The following is a 17773-nucleotide window of genomic DNA, read 5'->3' as shown; positions in this document are numbered from 1 at the left end:
GAATGCCAGTATAAGGACTTAAAAATTAATAAGCAAGCAATGACGTAGACAAGCCGACGGATTGGTAAGGCGGGGTGGGAGTCCGGGTGGGAGACAAGCTGGGGAGTGGGCAGCCAGTGAAGAAGCTGCGGCATAACCCGGGAGACTAGAGGCGGGCAAGGAATCAGTGTTCTTGTTCTTTGTCTTGGAACAGACCAGGTAGAGCCTGGTTAGACCTTGGGAGGCAGCCACGATGAGCCCTTTACAGAGACGGTCGCTGAAGGCAGACTCCCGGGGCAAGCCCAGACGCTGATGGCCGCGCGCCACCTGGTGGCAGTAGTAGGTGGGCTCTGCAGCGGAAACTGCAAAATCCGGATTGTGCTCTGGGAAACTGAGGCAAGGAGCACGGGTGGGGGAGGTTGGGATCTTCCAATTTGACCCCGTCTCTAGTCTAACCCCGTTTTATTGATAGGAAAACTGAGGAGCAAGGAAGGCGACCAAGACCGAGGAAGGACGCTCTCAAATGAAGGGCTTCAAGAACCCAGGAGTAAAGAGCCTGAGTTTCTTTAATAGCACGAATGGCTTGAAGCTTAGTTTGCCATTCTGTTCCGTTCCTTGGGCAGGGGGAAAATGAAAGAGGAGGAAGAGAAACTTCAGTCTTTCCCGCCCACCCGGAGGTAAAAAGGCTTTAAAGAGTACCCCGGAAAGCAGAGTTTTATAGATTCCATTTGCATACGAACGCGGTCACCTCGAGTTAAACTCCGGTCCTTTAATCTCGGGTCCAATTTGTCCCGAAGCCGCGGAGGAAGGCCCTCGTGAATACCTACAAACACCGCCCCCTCTGAGACCCGCCTACGGGGCTGGGCCTCTTTGCACGTGCTCACCCGGCTCCTCGGCGATCCGCCTCCTAGGAAAGACTCATTCTCGGAGTGGGGGGATCCGAGGCGTCATAGGGAAGGTTGAATACACGGACAAGTCATAATAAAGAGAAGGTCCTGAAGTAACCTTTATTCAACTTGCACCGGAAGTCTTCATCAGGGTTCGTGGTATTAACAGGCCTTGGCCTCCCCTTCTCAAGGTCGCTTTTCCCTCCTCCCACCCCTTCAGTTGGTGGGGTCCAGCGTGGCCGGCCTCCTCCGGCGGACTCCAATTCCCAGCGTGCCCCGCAGGGCAGAGCGTGGCAGCGGCGCGTGACGTCGGGGGTGGGAGCTGGCCAGTGCTGAGGGGGCGCGGCGCGGAGGGGCGCGGAGCCCGGCGGCTCGGGGCCCAGAGAGCGCCGCGGCCGGGAGCCCGCTGGCCCCTGACAGCCCCCTCCCCCTGGCGGACGACGACGGCGACGAGGGCGCCGGTCATGGCGGAGCAGCGAACAGAGCGCGGGCCCTGAGCTCCACCGCATGGAGCGGGACGAACGGCCGCCTAGCGGAGGGGGAGGCGGCGGGGGCTCGGCGGGGTTCCTGGAGCCGCCCGCCGCGCTCCCTCCGCCGCCGCGCAACGGTGGGTGAGGGGCGTGCAAAGTCTCGGCCCGGCTAGAACCGGGCCTCTGTCCCCTTACCCCGGGGAGTCCCCTCCTCTCAGCTGACTCTTTCTCTCTCTCTCTCTCTGGGAAGCCGCGGCGGCCCCGGGTTCCCTCAGCGCGGACCCGGGTTCCCTCAGCGCGGACCTTCACCCCGGTCCCCCTTCAGCGCCGATCCTCCTTCAGCGCCGATCCTCCTTCAGCGCCGATCCTCCTTCGCCCCCCCCCACCCCCCGCCGCCGCCGCCGCCGCCCGCGGACTCCCCTCCGCGCGGATCCTCCTCCTGCCTGGCTCCCTCCACCCTGACCTCCGTTTCCCCCTCCCCTCTGTCCCCTCACCACAGGCCTCCCCTCCCCCCGGCCCCGTCCCTCAGCGCGAATCCTACCCCCCCTCTCAGATCCCCTCCGCACCGGCCCCTCTCCACCGGCCCCCCTCACCTCCAGTCCCGTCAGTGGGGGCGTCCCCTGCCCCTCGGGTCCCCTCTTTCCCACCGTCCCCTTCCCGGTCTCCGGGGGACCCCCGTGCGAGGATCTCTTCCTCCAAAGGGTCCTTTCAGCGCCGAGTTCTTTTCCTCCGCCGACCTCCTCAGCGCTCCTCCTCACGGGTCCCTCCTCCCTCCGCGGACGCTCCCTCGGCGCCCTGCCGCCGCCACACCCTCGTCCCCTGGGTTCTCTCTGCCCCTCACCTTTTGGGAGCCTCTTTCTCTCCCCTCCGTTCTGCCGCGCTTCCCGGGCTGCCCACCCGCCTCCCTCTCGGCGCCCACCCCCCAGTCCCAGAGCTCCTGGCTCAGCGGTTCCTTTTCGGACCCCGCTTCTCCGCGCTCCTGCCCCGCGCTCTCCTGCCCGCCCTGCTCAGCCCGGTCTCCCGATGCCTCGGCGCTCCTGCCCGACCGGGGGCCCGGGACACCTGCCTCTTTCCTCTTTCCGCCCGCCGGTCCTGGCCCGCGCCCGCCCAGCCTTACTTCTCCTCTTCCCTTTGGCGCTCCCGGAGCCCGGGCGACTCTCACCTGGCCCGGCCCTTCCCTCCGCGCGCCGCTTTGCCCCCATGTCCGGGCCAAGTCCTCAGGTTCCTCGGGGCTGCGGCTGGGCCCGGCGGCCCCCACCGCTCTCCCCCCCCCCCCACCCCGCCGCCCCCGCCGGCGCTCTGCCCCCGCGGGGTGTTTTATTTGTATCTGTTTGATATTTCCCCCCATAGTGTTTGCCGCGGAATGTTTTTATTGGTAACGTGTAAGGAGCTTTTGTGAGGTCGTAAAAGGTGAACTTTTGAACTTGGAAAGCGCCCTGGAGCAATTAGCGCAGGCGATAGCCCCGGGAGGCCTGCATTACAAAGGGTGCTCGTACCGGCCGGCAAACGCTTCGGCGGCAAACCCGATTTATTTATTTATTTGCCCTGCCTTCCACCTTTCACATCTCCTCATTTCCGAATAAAGGGCAGGCTCTCGGAGATCCGCGCCTCCTCCCCTCTCTGCGCCATAAACGCGCAATTCTCTGAAAGATCTAGGACCGAACAGTGTCTAACAAGTAACAGATTTCAAATTGAATGCAAACACCCGGGACAGTTAGTAGGCACTAAAAATTAATTGCTTCAGCAAGAAGTTTCTCAATCAGGACAGTGGCCTGGCAGGTGTGAGGAAAGTAACCTGAAAATAGGTCACTTAGGCGCTCAGTTGCTGAACGAATGGGGAGCAATTTTGGGGTGTATCTCCGCCTTCATAAATTTATGAACTCGTCAGACATTTATTGCCAGTTGAGTAGATCTGGCATTTTTACCAGTTAAGGAAAAAGTCGGTTTCGAAGAGAGCCTGGTTAGCTTCATTTACTGTTGCTGACCAAATAGTGATATGTTTTCAAAGCTCTTGTCTTTTTTTGAGATGTCTGTGATGTGTAGTATCTAGGTGGCTTGCAGTCCCTTGGGTTGTCTTTGGAGACTAATTTCTGAATGTGAACATGTTTGAGATCAATAAAATCCTGTGTCACAAAGGAAGGGGCAGGAATCCAGTTAGGGTAGAAGGAGATAGTATCATAGGAACAAAGGATTTCTTTAGTGCTTTTGACTTTTAAGCTTTTTAAGAGGTGATTTGGTTTGGTGTTAATGTGTTAAAGTTGTAAATTTTGATCTAAATTTTACCATGCTGATTTTTTAAAGCCAGATCTATAGAAGCTCAGATCTATATTATGGCCCATATTAGTGTGTGTAATTTTGTAATGTTTATCTATGTGTGTATGCTTCCTGTACCCACCTGTGCGACTCGTAGCTGATGGATTTTTACTACAGTCAATACTTTAAGTTCTACTTGAGAATATTGTTGTAAGGGAAGCCTAGGAACTGCATTTGCTATTAATTATTCATTAGTACATTTTAAAGAACTCAGCGGTAATTTTAACTCTTAATCAAATTTCCCTTTCACAGTCTCATTTCCTCAATCGGTCAGGACCATTTAAAAGAATGTTATCAAGCAATCCATTTAGGCTAAGGTGGCTTTAGTATTTTACATCAGCCCAATTTAGTGCTACAAATATTTCCTTTTTGTTGAAAACAGAATGGGACTTTTGGCAGTTTGATGGGCTCTAAGGAAAATACATGAAACATTAGACTGTTGTGGAAAGTTTTATTTCCCAGTGTAAAAATGAGTATTGTGTACTGTTTAACAGTGTATGTTCATTATCTCTTACAACTTAACATACTCACAGAAGAATTACCAAAAAAGAAAAAAAGTTTATCTTTGGAATGGTGTTTTTTTTTTTCCCCATTATATACTTCCTAATTCATGTTTTTCTCCAAAAGTAAATGAAACTGCTTAGAGTCAAAGCAGAGAAAATGAATTCTCCTGGCTTTTTATCCTGGTGGCTGATTTCTATTTTATACGAATTATTTGCAGTAGATAGTCATCTAGATAGCAGATCTTTTGGTTTGTGTCATGAATAAATAAACTGAAAGTGAAATTTTAGAAATGTTTTCCTGCTGGAAACGCCATTGATGATGAATTTACAGTCCTTTAAATGGTTTTTATTATTCTATCCAAACAGAATTGCTAGTCTTTTGATGCACCATTACCCTTCCAAGAATTTCCTGTGCTCACTGCACTAAATATTTCAGTTGTTGCTTTTAGGTTTTGATGACAAACATGAACTCGATCAGAATTTCAAAGGAAGATGAATGATTTGAAGAAGTATATGTCAATACTGCACTTGATCATTTTATTTTGAGAGAATAATGGAGTTCTAAATGTTTCAAGCAAAGGAAGTTTATAAACCATTATAAGTAATTAAAAGCATGTTTTATATAATTACATGTTAGAGGAATTGGAGAGAAGTTCACTAGATAAACCTGATGCCCTTTTTCTGTTAAGACTGTGCCATCTGAATGTTTATCCCTGAAAATACTTTAGCAGATATTTTCAATGACGGTGTAACTTTTCAGTTCTGTGACTTTAAAAATCAAGTTAGTTCTGAGTCAGTCCAGAATTTTCTACCTCCATTAAACAAACAAGCAAAAAAGTAACTTTTCAGTTCTGTGACTTTAAAAATCAAGTTAGTTCTGAGTCAGTCCAGAATTTTCTACCTCCATTAAACAAACAAGCAAAAAAGCATACTATAGTACTGTTGTTCTTTAGTCCAAACAGCAAACAGGTGTTTTTTAGTGGGTTCTGTGACCTCCAAAGAACATTGAAAGGCAACAATGAACAGATTCATCGGTGAGCTGAGGTGTGAGATGACCACATTTCCAATCTCAGATTTACCATGTACCATATTCTTTCATGTAATCTAAGTATGAACATGTTCCAAACCCATAAATCATTGTGAATTCTGTAGCAAAAAGGTGTGTGTGTGTGTGTGTGTGTGTGTGTGTGTGTGTGTGTGTGTAAGCATGAATTAGTGTGAAGAGGAGTTAGATGGGGAGGAGGGAGATGAGCTAGTGAATAAAACTGCTGGTGAATTTCCTAAACTATGCTTAAATCCTGTATTTCATATTTTATTAATAATTTCTTGGTTTTTTTTTTTTTTTTTCATTTTTTCCCTTTTCCTGGGATTGTGGAGCAAAGGTTAGAAAATAGTTTTAGGTTTAAATATCTAGGTTTAGTTTAGTGGAGAATGGAGGATAGAAATGCCAACTGCAAATGTGGTGAAATTTCTCAGAACTAGTGCCTGTTGTGCAAGCTGGCTTTAAATTGCTAATGATGCCTGCATGTTCTGGGGCCTGGGGCTGTATTTGGAGTTTCATCCTGTATTAAGACATCATCATTTTGTTTTTATAACTAAGTATTTATTGGTTTGTATTGAATAAATTGTCCATTAATGAATTGTGTTCACATGGTAACTTCTGGCTTTGGGATAGCCTTAGCTGGGATAGTCTCCAAAATTAAGAGACTTCATTTTCAGCAAGCTCATTTAGATCTTTGGGGCCTTTTCATAAGTTTTGGTTATTATTTAATTTTGTGTTGTAGTCAAGTTAAATTACATTCTCCATTTAAGTATTTTTTGCAGTATTTTATATAATTAGATTGAAAGTTAAATTTGGTAAGATGCCATTTATGAGTAAATTTTAATGTTGGTCAAATCTATTCTATTAAAGTAGGACAAGAAAAATGCCTCATTTTATGTGTACCAGTTGTCTTATATGTGAAAAAGGTTCACAATCAGGAAAATAGAAAGTTCTGAATCAACAGATAAATTTTGCTTTTCAGCAAAGAATAAAAGTGTCCTTGAAACAATTTTAAATAAAAAGTAGCTATTGAATATGTCCACACAGGTGATGATCTAATATACCCAACTTTGTAATACTTTAAAAGTATTTCTGAGACCAACAAGTTGTGAAGGAAAATGTTTTCTGTCAAACTTTTACATTCTTAAGGTCAACTTTTTCCTGATTCAGGTAATTTCTTAAGGGTTTATGGGTGCCTTTGTTAATGACTAGGGTTCAGAAATACCAGAATTATTAAAGTCAGCAAGAAGTGCTAAGCAGCTAATTCTTTTTTGGGTGTTGAGTCCCTCTCAGAGCCGAAGTTTCAGATTTGTCTGAGCTTAATCTATGTTAAAAAACAAACAGAAAAACCAACTCTGGATTAACTTTGATATATATATTATTTCTAGAATCAGGCCCAGGCTTCTGTTTATTGCTTCTTTTCCGACGTGGGTTGTCTTTATGAGAAAGATAAGGCTGTTATTTTAGATATCGGAAAATTAGAAGAAAACCATTGTGAGATGTCTAACCTGCTTTTTCAGTGTGGTTTAGAAATAGCTATAAACAGAAAACTTTATGTGAAAGATTAAAACATTTCCTACTTTATTTCATTCTTCCCTTACTACCTGCTGTTAAATAGTAGCCTGGGGAGAACAGCTTCTCAAGAAAAGAGATTTTTTTGCTGTTTACGATTATTTAAATAAGACTTTACTATGTAACCCGGTAATTCTAATTAACAGTGATTTAGTTGGGGAGCGAACCAGGATTTCCTCAGCTGGCTGCTGGGGACCTGAATTGCTTTTTTCCCCACCCCCAGCTACACCAAATCTTTTGATCCCTAAGCTACAGTGGTTGTCATTTGAGAAAGCAAACTGAGAGAAAATAAGTTGAAAATAGTCTACTTTCAGCCTCATTTGCATCTTGGATGTTTTGTTCTTAAAAAAAAATTATAGGGATAATTGAGTCTTTAAAATTTATTTTGAAGGGTGCAAACTCTTATGTCTGAATAGAAAATTCCTGGATTTCTTTAAAAATACTTTTTTTTTTTGCTTTAAAAATTTGGGGGATGTTGTAGTATTGATAGTCATTATTTCAAAAGAGAAATTATTCTCATTTTAAGTTCACAGAGGCATTCAAGTGTTTTGAGTTTCTTTAGGAGTGTGTGTTTGGGGAAAACAAAAGTTAGCCTTTATGCAATGGAAAAATTTTCAATCAAAGTAGTTGTGGTTTCTCCATCAGCATTATATTCATAAGTTCGAATAAGGAATCACAAGTTCTTAATGTCATACACTTAATAAACTCTATAATTTGTTACATTCAGAGTTTAAAAAGTATCTTCAAATGATGAAATCTTTGGAACCTAATTGCTAACTGTACATACCTTTCAATTTGTTTATACAGGAGAAGCTATTCAACCATAAACCACAGATGGCAGTAGCAGCATATTTTTCTGTTTTCTAGAGGGACTCTGGCCTTTAAGTTGGTGTCAATTCTACTGGCACTGTTGATAGGTCAGCTGCCAAGTGTAATGTTTCCAAAACCAATTCCCTAGGCAGCAACATGTAATGTATTCTGGAAACAAATCCGGGCATTTGATTTGAAGATATACTCTGTGGGTGGTTTGAACCAGAGTGGTGATTTTGCTCCCATTGTTAAGAGTGAGAAATCATAAAGAGAAGCTGGTAATAACGATAGAGGGAGTTATTTGAGTGATAAGTTATATCACATTGGAATTGCACTGTGTATTAGTAGAGGATATATCAAACAGATATTTGCTTTAACAAGTTTGCATTGGAAACAATTTGTAATTATTTAGAAAATAAACTTGAGAATTGTAATTTTGAGAGTGAAATGCACAACTAAATTCCTCATGTAGCAGAAGTAGATAACTTTCTCAGTTTTTTATTTCCAGCTCTTCATTATATTTCAGTGAATTTTGTATCTTTTTATAAAAGCAGTTCAGAGATCTATGAGTGCCTGCTCTTCCAACCCATCATTGTAGTGTTAAATTCTCTGTTTTTAATTCTCCCTCTGAATACATTGATTGAAAAAGGACATAATTAAACAGATTTTTAAATTTCCTGTTATACTTCGGGTCCAGAGGTATAATTTCATGGTTTAAGATTTAGGAAACATTTCAGTAACAAATCTGTGCCAAAATGATGGATGTACTGGTTCTGTGAAAGGATGGGGAGTTGGGGGGACTACCTTAACCTGTGTTAGTTTTCATTTAAAAAATTAATTCTTGCATTCATTTCAGTCTTGAAGCCACACTGTCTTGGAAGGATTTTAAAAAGTCTTGATTTTTTTGTTGTTGTTAATTTCTTGTGTTCTACTGGTGGCTCAGCTGGTGAAGAATCCACCTGCAATGTGGGAGACCTGGGTTTGATCCCTGAGTTGGGAAGATCCCCTGGAGAAGGGAACAGCTACCCACTCCAGTATTCTGGCCTGGAGAGTTCCATGAACTGTATAGTCCATGGGGTCGCAAAGAGTTGGTTGTGACTGAGTGAGTCTCACACACACACTGCATCAGATACAGTGCAGAGTTCTTTTTACCACAGTTAACTCCAGTTTGTATAATTTAGTTTTTCTCTCACAAGAAAGAAGAGGACACTTGAAGTCTTACACACTTTTTATCTTGTTTCCTCATATCTTGCCTTTAAAAATTCATAAATGAGTAATGAAATAATAAACAGTTGGATTGTATTTTTGTCAGTGGTTTCTTGATCATTTGTTACTAGATTGTTTGTTTCAGATTTAATCTCTCCCTATTGATTGAGTACTTAAATTTGTTATTAATAATTTACTGTATGGTGTAAACCAGTACAAAGTGTCATCCATGAACCACGGAAGAGTGGGCCCTGAAACCTTTTCAGGAGGTTCTTGAGGTCAGAGCTATTTTTATAATAATGCTGACATTATTTGCCTTTTTTGCGATGTTGACATTTGGGCTCATGTTGAGAAACGGTGGTAGGTAAATTATTGGCACCTTAGCAGAGATCAAAGCATCAAACTGTACTAGTAGTCATTATATTCTTCAATTCTAGTCACTTGTATTTTTTTTTAAGCTATTTTCACTTAAGAATGTCCTGGATGAAGTAGTAAAAATGATTAATTTTATTAAATCTCTACCCTTGAGTACAGATGTTTTTGATATTCTGTGTGAGGAAATGGCAGATGCACAAAGCATTTCTTCTGCTTACCAAAATAGAATAATTGTTTTTAAGAAAAGTGCTTCTGCAATTATGTTGTGAGCGGAACTAGCTGCTTTTTTTTAATGAAACACAAGTTTTACTTGAAAGAACAATTGACAGACCATATTCAGATTGGGTGTTTGGCAGACCATGTTTTGGAAAACGAACAGGGAGCCTGTTAGGCCAGGGAAAACTGACAATGCTTCTTGATGGTGGATAAAATTTGAACTTTCAAGTGACAATTAGAATTTTGGAAAACTTGTACTTGCCACTTTGAGCTTGACAACTTCCCAATACTTAAAGCCTTTTCTGATGAGCCCTAATGTTGATGTTACTGATAAATCTGATTTTTTTTTTTAAATATTATATAATGAAATGTGTTAACATTTTGAAGATCACATTTTGGTGAAGGAGCAGTTTCCAAATTATCCAATGTATGATGTTAAAAAATTCTGAATGGAGAAAAGATGGGTTCGAAGTGCTAGATAGACCAATGGGTTTTAATGTAACAGAGTACACAAAGTTCATTGATATGGTTTTAGATTTCCCTTTGAACTGACCTTTAAGAAACCACTACTTACTGAATTTTGGTATATTATCAAAGGAAAATACCTACAATTATTTTCATTAAGAAATAGTTCTTCCATTTCCAATTACAAATCTGTGTGAGACCAGATTTTCTGTGTATACTTCAACCAAAACAGTATAGCACAGCATACTGAATGCAGAAGCATGCAGGAGAATCTTAACTGCCAGAATTAAACCAGATATTAAAGATTAGTAAAAATATAAAACAGTGCTACTCTTCTCATCAATTTTGTTGTTTTGTTGGAAATTATGTTACTTTTCATAAAATAGGTTATATTAACATATAACAGGTTTCTTGTTACTTTTGGATGAATTAATAGATATTTTAAAAGATTTCACACTGTGGTAAATATCACTAGATATAACCTGTGTAAATGTTAGCTCTTTGGGTCCTCCGTAATTTTTAGTTGTGTAAAAGGGGTCCTGCGACCACGCAGACCACAGTAATGAGAGAACTTCTTTTCTAAACAGACTGAAAATGGTGAAAATGGTGACTTTGCCAAGTATTATTGTTAGCACTTAGTTACTTTGGGTTTTTCATTCCTTCTCTTTCTCTTAGAAAAAAAAAAAAACAAAACTCTGTAAAGAGGCTATAGAGGAAAAAAAAATGAAAATGAGTTCATTTTAAGTTTTCTTTGCTTGAGACTAAATGAAGTATGTCATAGTTCACCTCACTGAGTTCTCTGATAAGGCTTTTGTTACTTGCCATGTGAAACCTGTTGCTTAACTGTTAATTATTTGTATTAGAAAATTTCCAGTAGAACCTGCTTCCTCCCCAAGGGTGGATTTATAATTGTGGAAATAAATCTGACTATACAAAAAATACTTTATTACTTGATAAAGAGTCATTGCTATAAAAAATTAAATATTTATGAGATAAAACCCTCTATCTTTTCAAAATTTCCTTCAAGAATAGTTTGCTTCCTGTGATAAACTATAATGGAAAAGAATATTAAAGAAAGAATGTATATATATTGAATTACTTAGCTGTGCAGCAGAAATTAACACAACATTTTAAATCAACTATACTTCAATTAAAAAAAATAAAAGGACACAAAGTTACAAACATAAAAGAATACTTTGCTTGTTTGCTTTCAGTAGGTGTGTTTGGCTTTCACTGAGCCTTCTAAAGCTGTGATTTTGGCAGTGTCAGTTTGTAGATTGGTTTTCCTTTAACCTAGTTTTGACTGAGGGAGGTTGTAATAAAGTCTGTATAGGAGAAGTATCTCCTCTGCTGATGTAAGAATACCTTTTCCTAGTGTGAGTAACATTTTAGTGTAAGTCAATTAGTGTGTTGTTAAAGAGTTAGGGATTTACTCCTTAGGGTAGTTGCTAGGTAGAACTCATTCTGAAGTGAGTTTGCTGGCAAAAGAAATGTCACAGAACAATGTGAATAACAATAAGGAGTTTCTGGATCAGAAGTTAAAGTGAAAACCCTGGTGGGTGATGAAAGATCAGTGCGATATCTGGGCTACCTTCCTGAGAGCTCTGTAGTCATCTTGATGTTCTTGGAGTTTCGTGTAATGTACCTTTCTAAGCGTTTTTGTGTTCTGTAGGGGTTGCAGCTTAGTAATGAGAAAATAAAAGCTTTTCCTTTTTCATTTTAATGCTTGGATATTATTTCAAGTTTCAGAGGAGCTAAATGATGTTAATTACTAAGCTTAATAACTGAGGCAGATTTGTGTGTTTTTTTCCCTTCCATATTTTTGCTGTACTTTGAAATCTAACCTGTTTGGAAGCTTCTCTTTAGCCTTACAATCCTTCCTCCAAAATGCCTTTTTGGCAGGATAATAAACCACCTGGGGGAAACCCCCCACTGATATCTGTTTAGAGGGCTTTGTTTTTTTGGAAGTGGCAGTAGTTTCAGTAAGGGAGGAAGGATTTTGGTTAGATAATGTGAGAGGGAAAGAGCAGGGACTCTGGAGTGTGGCAGTACAAAGATCACAGCTGTGTGACTTTGTCACTTGACTTCTCTGAACTTTAGTGTTCTCATTGAACAATAATAGCAGCTAACATTTATATAGTTGCTATTATATAATTTTTAAGCACCTTACATATGTTAACTCACTCTATTTTCATAACTCTGTGAGGTTGGTGTTCGACTGTCTCCTGCATTTTGCAGATGTGGAAACTGAAGCCCACAGAGATTAAACCCTAGTTTTTATATTTTTACAGTTAGTAACACCATTAATCATTTGTTTCCTAGGTTTAATCTCTCCTTCCACTCCCCTTCTCCCCATGTACTATAATGTTTCTGAAATTAAGGGTAGTGTTATTAGGACTCATGATAAAGCCTGTAGAGTGCCAAGCATAGTGTTTGCCTCAAAGCAGATACTTGTGAATCCAGGCGATTTATAATTGTTGAGGATTATACACAACTCAACTTCCTATAGAATAGAGTCACAGAGATCCACCGTTAGAGTTGCAAGTGATTTATTTCTCTTTCATGTTGGCTCTAATAAGCCAACCAGAAAACAGTTTTGATATAATCAGAGACTATCTTTGAGTGGTAAGGAAAGAGGGGATTTTGCTCTATTTAGGGCAGTGATACCATATCTTGAATCTGTAGCCTAAAAGAGAAAAAAAAACTGAATCTCGAGTTTACATTACAAATTATCATCTGTAGCACTAAAAACACAAGTAATTGGTGTTTCATGAATGAATGGATAAATGAAAGAATAATCAGGTCAGGAATTTTGAGTCTTTTCCTATGTCAGAGTCCTTTGAGTCTGAGTTCTTTGCAGGTAGTCAGAGAAAGTCTACAAAACACAAGGGAAGAGAATATGCTTTTCAGTCACTTGAGAGAATTGGGGCAGTATGTAAGTCAAGCTGAGTGTTGAAGCTAAATCCAAGGTTTGAAAAGCCCTCCTGGAACCAGAATATAGTACATTTCTGTTTGGAAATACAGCACTCCTTATAACTAAAATGACCAGATACACCAGATTAAGATGAGATGGTCAGTAGATCCCTGGTTGTTGGCTTGAGTACTTTGGGGAATGCCATTTAGGAAAAGGTAGCTTTTGTCCCCTGTACATTTTAAAAAAAATTCTGCCACACAAAAGCCGACTATATGGAAAAGAGGACCAATCCAAGATTGATGTGACCCTTTGAAAGTGGAAATAGAAGAACTGGTTGTCCAAAGCTTGTAAAATACAGAAAGTGGTTTTCTAGCAAGGAGATAGTGAGAACGGTGTGACAGTGGGGGTTAATAGATATGGTAGTAATGTAGTGTTGAGCAGGGAAGGACTTGAGAGAGGAGAGCAGCCACATTATTTGAGGAGGTATGAGGCTCAGGAAATAGTTGGTGGGCCTAGGTTTTGCCCGGATTCTGATTTTAGCTCTCTTATAAAAGCATGTTTCTATGGGTCTACCTATAAAATGAAGGCGCTAAATTAGGTAATCACTGAAGGAATTTCCCAGCTTTATGATGTAATGAGTTGGATAAAACAGGAAGTTGGAATTTAGGAAAGCAAATAACTGTGGTACTCACAGCACGGATTCATTGGGATGATTTTGACTTTAGATACTGTTCAGTCATCCCTCAAGGCATATTTACATTTCTTAATGCTTACCATACTTTGTCTCCTTATTAGAACACCTGGCTGCTTTAAATTAAGGTCTGTGGAATCACATAATTTACATGTAAATTCAGTTCTCTGGGTCTGTCTTATAGAAATGTATGCAGATAAAGTTATGATGTTATGATAATTTGTAATGTAAACTCGAGATTCAGTGTTTTTTTCTTTTTTAGCATGATCACTATTCTTATACCTCCTCCCCCACAACCATGCCACACTTTTCTTTTGTAAGGACAATTTCATTCTTGAGTCAAACCCATAGTTAATTTCAGAGTTTTCCCTTATTCTTTGTAAAGGAATTTTTACCTGCAATATTCCTTCAGCACTGAGAAGAGTCCTGTCCTCTTAAGACTTAAATGCCCTGAGTTTGAGAACTTGGATTCATTAAGGAAAATTGCAAACCCTCCTTAAATGCTGTTGGTCAGTAAAAAGGGAACCCAGCAGGAAAGGGGCGGCAATGCATGGGGGAGGGGTGGAGGGGGGTTAGCAAGGGAGCTGCAGTTGAAATATTCATCAATCATTTTACTGGCACCAGGAAACCAATCAGCCTTTTAGAGGAGAGAACTTAATCAATCACCTAAAATCGGAAATTACAATTGCTTTCCCGCAAAAAAATATTCTCTTACTTGCTGACAGTTTAAATCTGAAAGATAGTTGGGCTGACTGGAATTCAGAGCTAACTGCTGGTGAGCAGCTCAGTTACTGAAAGTACTACTGTGATGAAAAAATATATTTAACATTTGAAGATAAAATGTGCTATCTGCCATGAGCCTTTTAAAATATTTCAAGTAAAGTACTTTTCATGTAGTATGTCCATTAATATTAACAATTGCTGAGCATTTATGGGTAATATGAAGTGTGTGAAGTACTGTAAATTTATTTTCCAAACCTAGTTTTCAGAGCATAGATGGGCTCTTGGCTGAAGAATACCTAGTGTTTCCAATGCCTTGTTTGGAAAGCAAGTTTAGAGTGTTGTCTTAGGGACACTTCCTGGGGAACTCAGTTGGAAGTGCTTGCATATCAATAAAAGCAGGAGGGATTTAGCTGTATCTTGTATTTAGATTTAAATGGTGTGATCTCTGAATTCTGGACTTGAATTGCCTGTGGCCCTTATGTTCCTTAGGTTTGAGCTACTTAGGAATCTAATGATTTTAAAATTAGGAATGTGTCATCACTGTAGAAAATATGGAAACTGAAGGGAAAATTACCTATAATTTTCCTTCCAGGTGACTGTTATTAGCATTTTCTTATGTTTTCTTCTAGTCTTTCTTCAAATCCTAGTTTTTTGCTTATTGTTGTGGTCTTACAGTATATACCATTGTTTTATGCTTTTTGTTTGATTTTACTTTTTTTCCTCATGTTTTAAGCTTTACTGATTCAACAGTAACTCATTTGAAACTTTTAACAGCCATGTGATATCTCATTGTTTTTCATTGTTGAACATTAAGACAGTTTATAGTTTCTCATTGTTTTAACGGTACTCCCTAGACTATCTTGTGCTTTCTTTTGGCTTATTTTGTGGGGGCCCAGATTTTTAGAAGTATGTGTCTATCTCAATGTACCATCACTAACAACCAGTTTAATTTACACTAATACATCTTGTATATTAACATCTAGGGCTTATTACTATTTTTAAATAAATGCCTGATGCTTGAGATAGAATTGAGACACAGGTAGGCTGTTTCCTCTAGTCTCATGTTATAGAGGGGTATGTGGAATCATTCCCAATGCCTTTTGTTTTCTGAATCTTGTAGATTTCTGGCATTAGTACACCGCCCCCCCCCCCCCCCGCCCCCCGCCTCCACCCCCCGGAAGCATGCACATTGCCTTCTGCTGCCTACCCCGATATCTCCAGCCTAGTCAGAGCAGTGCTTATGGACCCGTCTGAGACTGCCTTCTTTCTCTTATAGATTATGGGTGAGTGGGTCACAAAGACACTCTGGAGCCGCCTTTGGTTGCCTCTCAAAATCTTAGGAGGATGGATTAGTGTGTGTGTGTGTGTGTCTGTATGTCTCTTTTCAAATACAACTGTATCAGTTGCCTCAAAGTCTTGAATATGTCCTGAAACTTACAACTGAATTTGATTGGAAATTAAGTACATGGAGAGAGAAGTTAAATTTACATTCCTTTAGATATCTGCATACTTTGCATGGTTTCCTTCCTCAGTGACTGAAAAACTGATCCTGCACAGGGTTTGATAGTGAAAACCTAAATAAATTTTATGCTAATTTGAAGGACATTCATAATTTTTAGCAGAGCTGGTTTCAGAATGGAAATAGAAATATTTTTGGAGTCTGGCTATCTACAAGTTTTGAATTAAATTATAAATCATATGAAATGAAGACCTCAGAGTCTTCTGGTAATTTAAAAAATTTGTTGATTGAGAGTAAACACAAATGTTTGAAGATTATTTGCTCTGCTTCTTTATGTTCACCACTGGTGGTAAGAGAATTTGCTATTTGCCAAGACAGTTTTTATAAGGCTCTTTAATAAGAAAGTGAATAAGCCAGCTGCTCTTTCCTTCGACTACACCAATTGCAGAGCTCCTCAAATCCTGGTTCGTAATTAAAAGCCTTGAGATGACCTTGAATCTAACTGAACTACAAAAGCTGTCTTGAGTTAAATTTATAGTCTTTGTTGATTTCAAAAGAGGTTAGAAAGAATCATATTCTGTTTGCTGAAACATTAAGGATAGCCTTGGGTGTACGTTGAAGATCAGAAATAATTAATGAGAGGCACTTTTAAGTACAGAAGAGAAACCTGGAATGGACAAAAAAATTAGATTTGTCATTTCTTCATTGAGCATTCAAAATATGTATTTGAGGAGGTTTAAAGTAGGGTGACATTTTTCAAAGTGTCAGTTTGCAGTATTCAGATTTGCTGTAAAGATCTCTTTTCCCCATTTTAACACAGAGATTTTTGAACCCAGCTGGGAAATCAGAATAAACGTTTAATGCTGTTTAAAAGTAACAGCTTATTAATTCATGCTTAAAATATTTTACAGTAGTGGTAGCTTTGTTAATGAAAGTTCCTATTTATCCTCAGACAAAACTTCCCTGGTGGCTCAGATGGTTAAGTGTCTGTCTACAATGCGGGAGACCTGGGTTCGATCCCTGGGTTGGGAAGATCCCCTGGAGAAGGAAATGGCAATCCACTCCAGTACTATTGCCTGGAAAATCCCATGGACAGAGGAGCCTGGTAGGCTACAGTCCATGGGATCACAAAGAGTCGGACATAACTGAGCGACTTCACGTCACGTCAGAAGTGCTTTATATTTGGGCTATGTCATAAGATCTATGAGTAGAGAATTTGTCTGCTTACCAAAAAGGGCAGAATATATTTTCAGTTGTTTAGAGAGCCTTGAGTTACTATCTTATTAATAGAAGGAAAGTTAAAAATGTAAGAAAAGTCAGATTTTATGCATCAATAGGTGAGATAGGACATTCTCCTAGCATCATAAATGTGATAAATCCCTGAAGAGCCCAGCAGTAAGACAAATAGTTTGAGCAAGCACTGATGTCTTATATAGATCATGTAGGCTCTAGGGTTATTTTAGTTTTTACATTTATTTAATAAGATTAGCTTACACTTTGATCGAAATAATTGATCATAAAATTATATACCTCTGTGTGTGTGTCACACACATCAGGGATTGTCAGTGTGGGATCATTAAAGATGGTAGTGGGGGTTCTCAGGAAGTTCTAGTTGTGCAAAATTTGATCTGAAATCATGATTGTCCAGCCTAAATGAAGTAATAATGTCTCTAAAATCTTGACTTTTGCCTTGAAAGTGTTCCAATTTAGTCTGGCAGCTGTGCCACTCGACCTCTGAATAGCAGGTACAAATTTTTTCAGGAGGGTAGAATAAATAGTCGTTGTAGTATGGTAGACAAACTGCATTTGTGTGAGTGGCAATTTAAGATTATTTCAGCAAACTGTTACTATGATATAGTGATTAACTACGTGTGTTAGCTTTAGTTGGACCTGGGTTTAAAACCTCTCTCTCCTGGAGAGTAGTGGTGCTGAAAGGATGTAGAATCACCACACAGAATTTCTTACTGAAGAATGAATTAATGCAGTGTGTGAAGAACCTGGAGTGTAGCTGCGTTACTGTAGAAAGATTATTTAACATTTCTCAATTTCCTTTTCTATAAGTAAGGGCTTCTCTGGTGACTCAGCAAAAACAAATCTGCCTGTCAATGCAGGAGACGCGGGTTTGATCCTTGGGTTGGTAAGATCCCC

At 40.3% G+C, this 17773-nt stretch overlaps 1 protein-coding gene across 2 annotated transcripts in view; it reads left to right on the top strand.

Moving 5' to 3' along the window:
- Window positions 1-1373: 1373 nt before the first annotated feature.
- The window catches only part of NR6A1 (nuclear receptor subfamily 6 group A member 1), a 226530-nt gene continuing 210130 nt past the window's right edge, over window positions 1374-17773 (top strand). For both annotated transcript variants that reach the window (XM_027556240.1, XM_027556241.1), the window contains exon 1: window positions 1374-1473. In XM_027556240.1, the coding sequence (XP_027412041.1) occupies window positions 1374-1473 (100 nt within the window). The remainder of the gene's footprint in view (window positions 1474-17773) is intronic.

Source organism: Bos indicus x Bos taurus, chromosome 11, assembly GCF_003369695.1.
Source record: "Bos indicus x Bos taurus breed Angus x Brahman F1 hybrid chromosome 11, Bos_hybrid_MaternalHap_v2.0, whole genome shotgun sequence".
NCBI lineage: Eukaryota > Metazoa > Chordata > Mammalia > Artiodactyla > Bovidae > Bos > Bos indicus x Bos taurus.
This window is presented reverse-complemented; position numbering and strand designations above follow the sequence as displayed.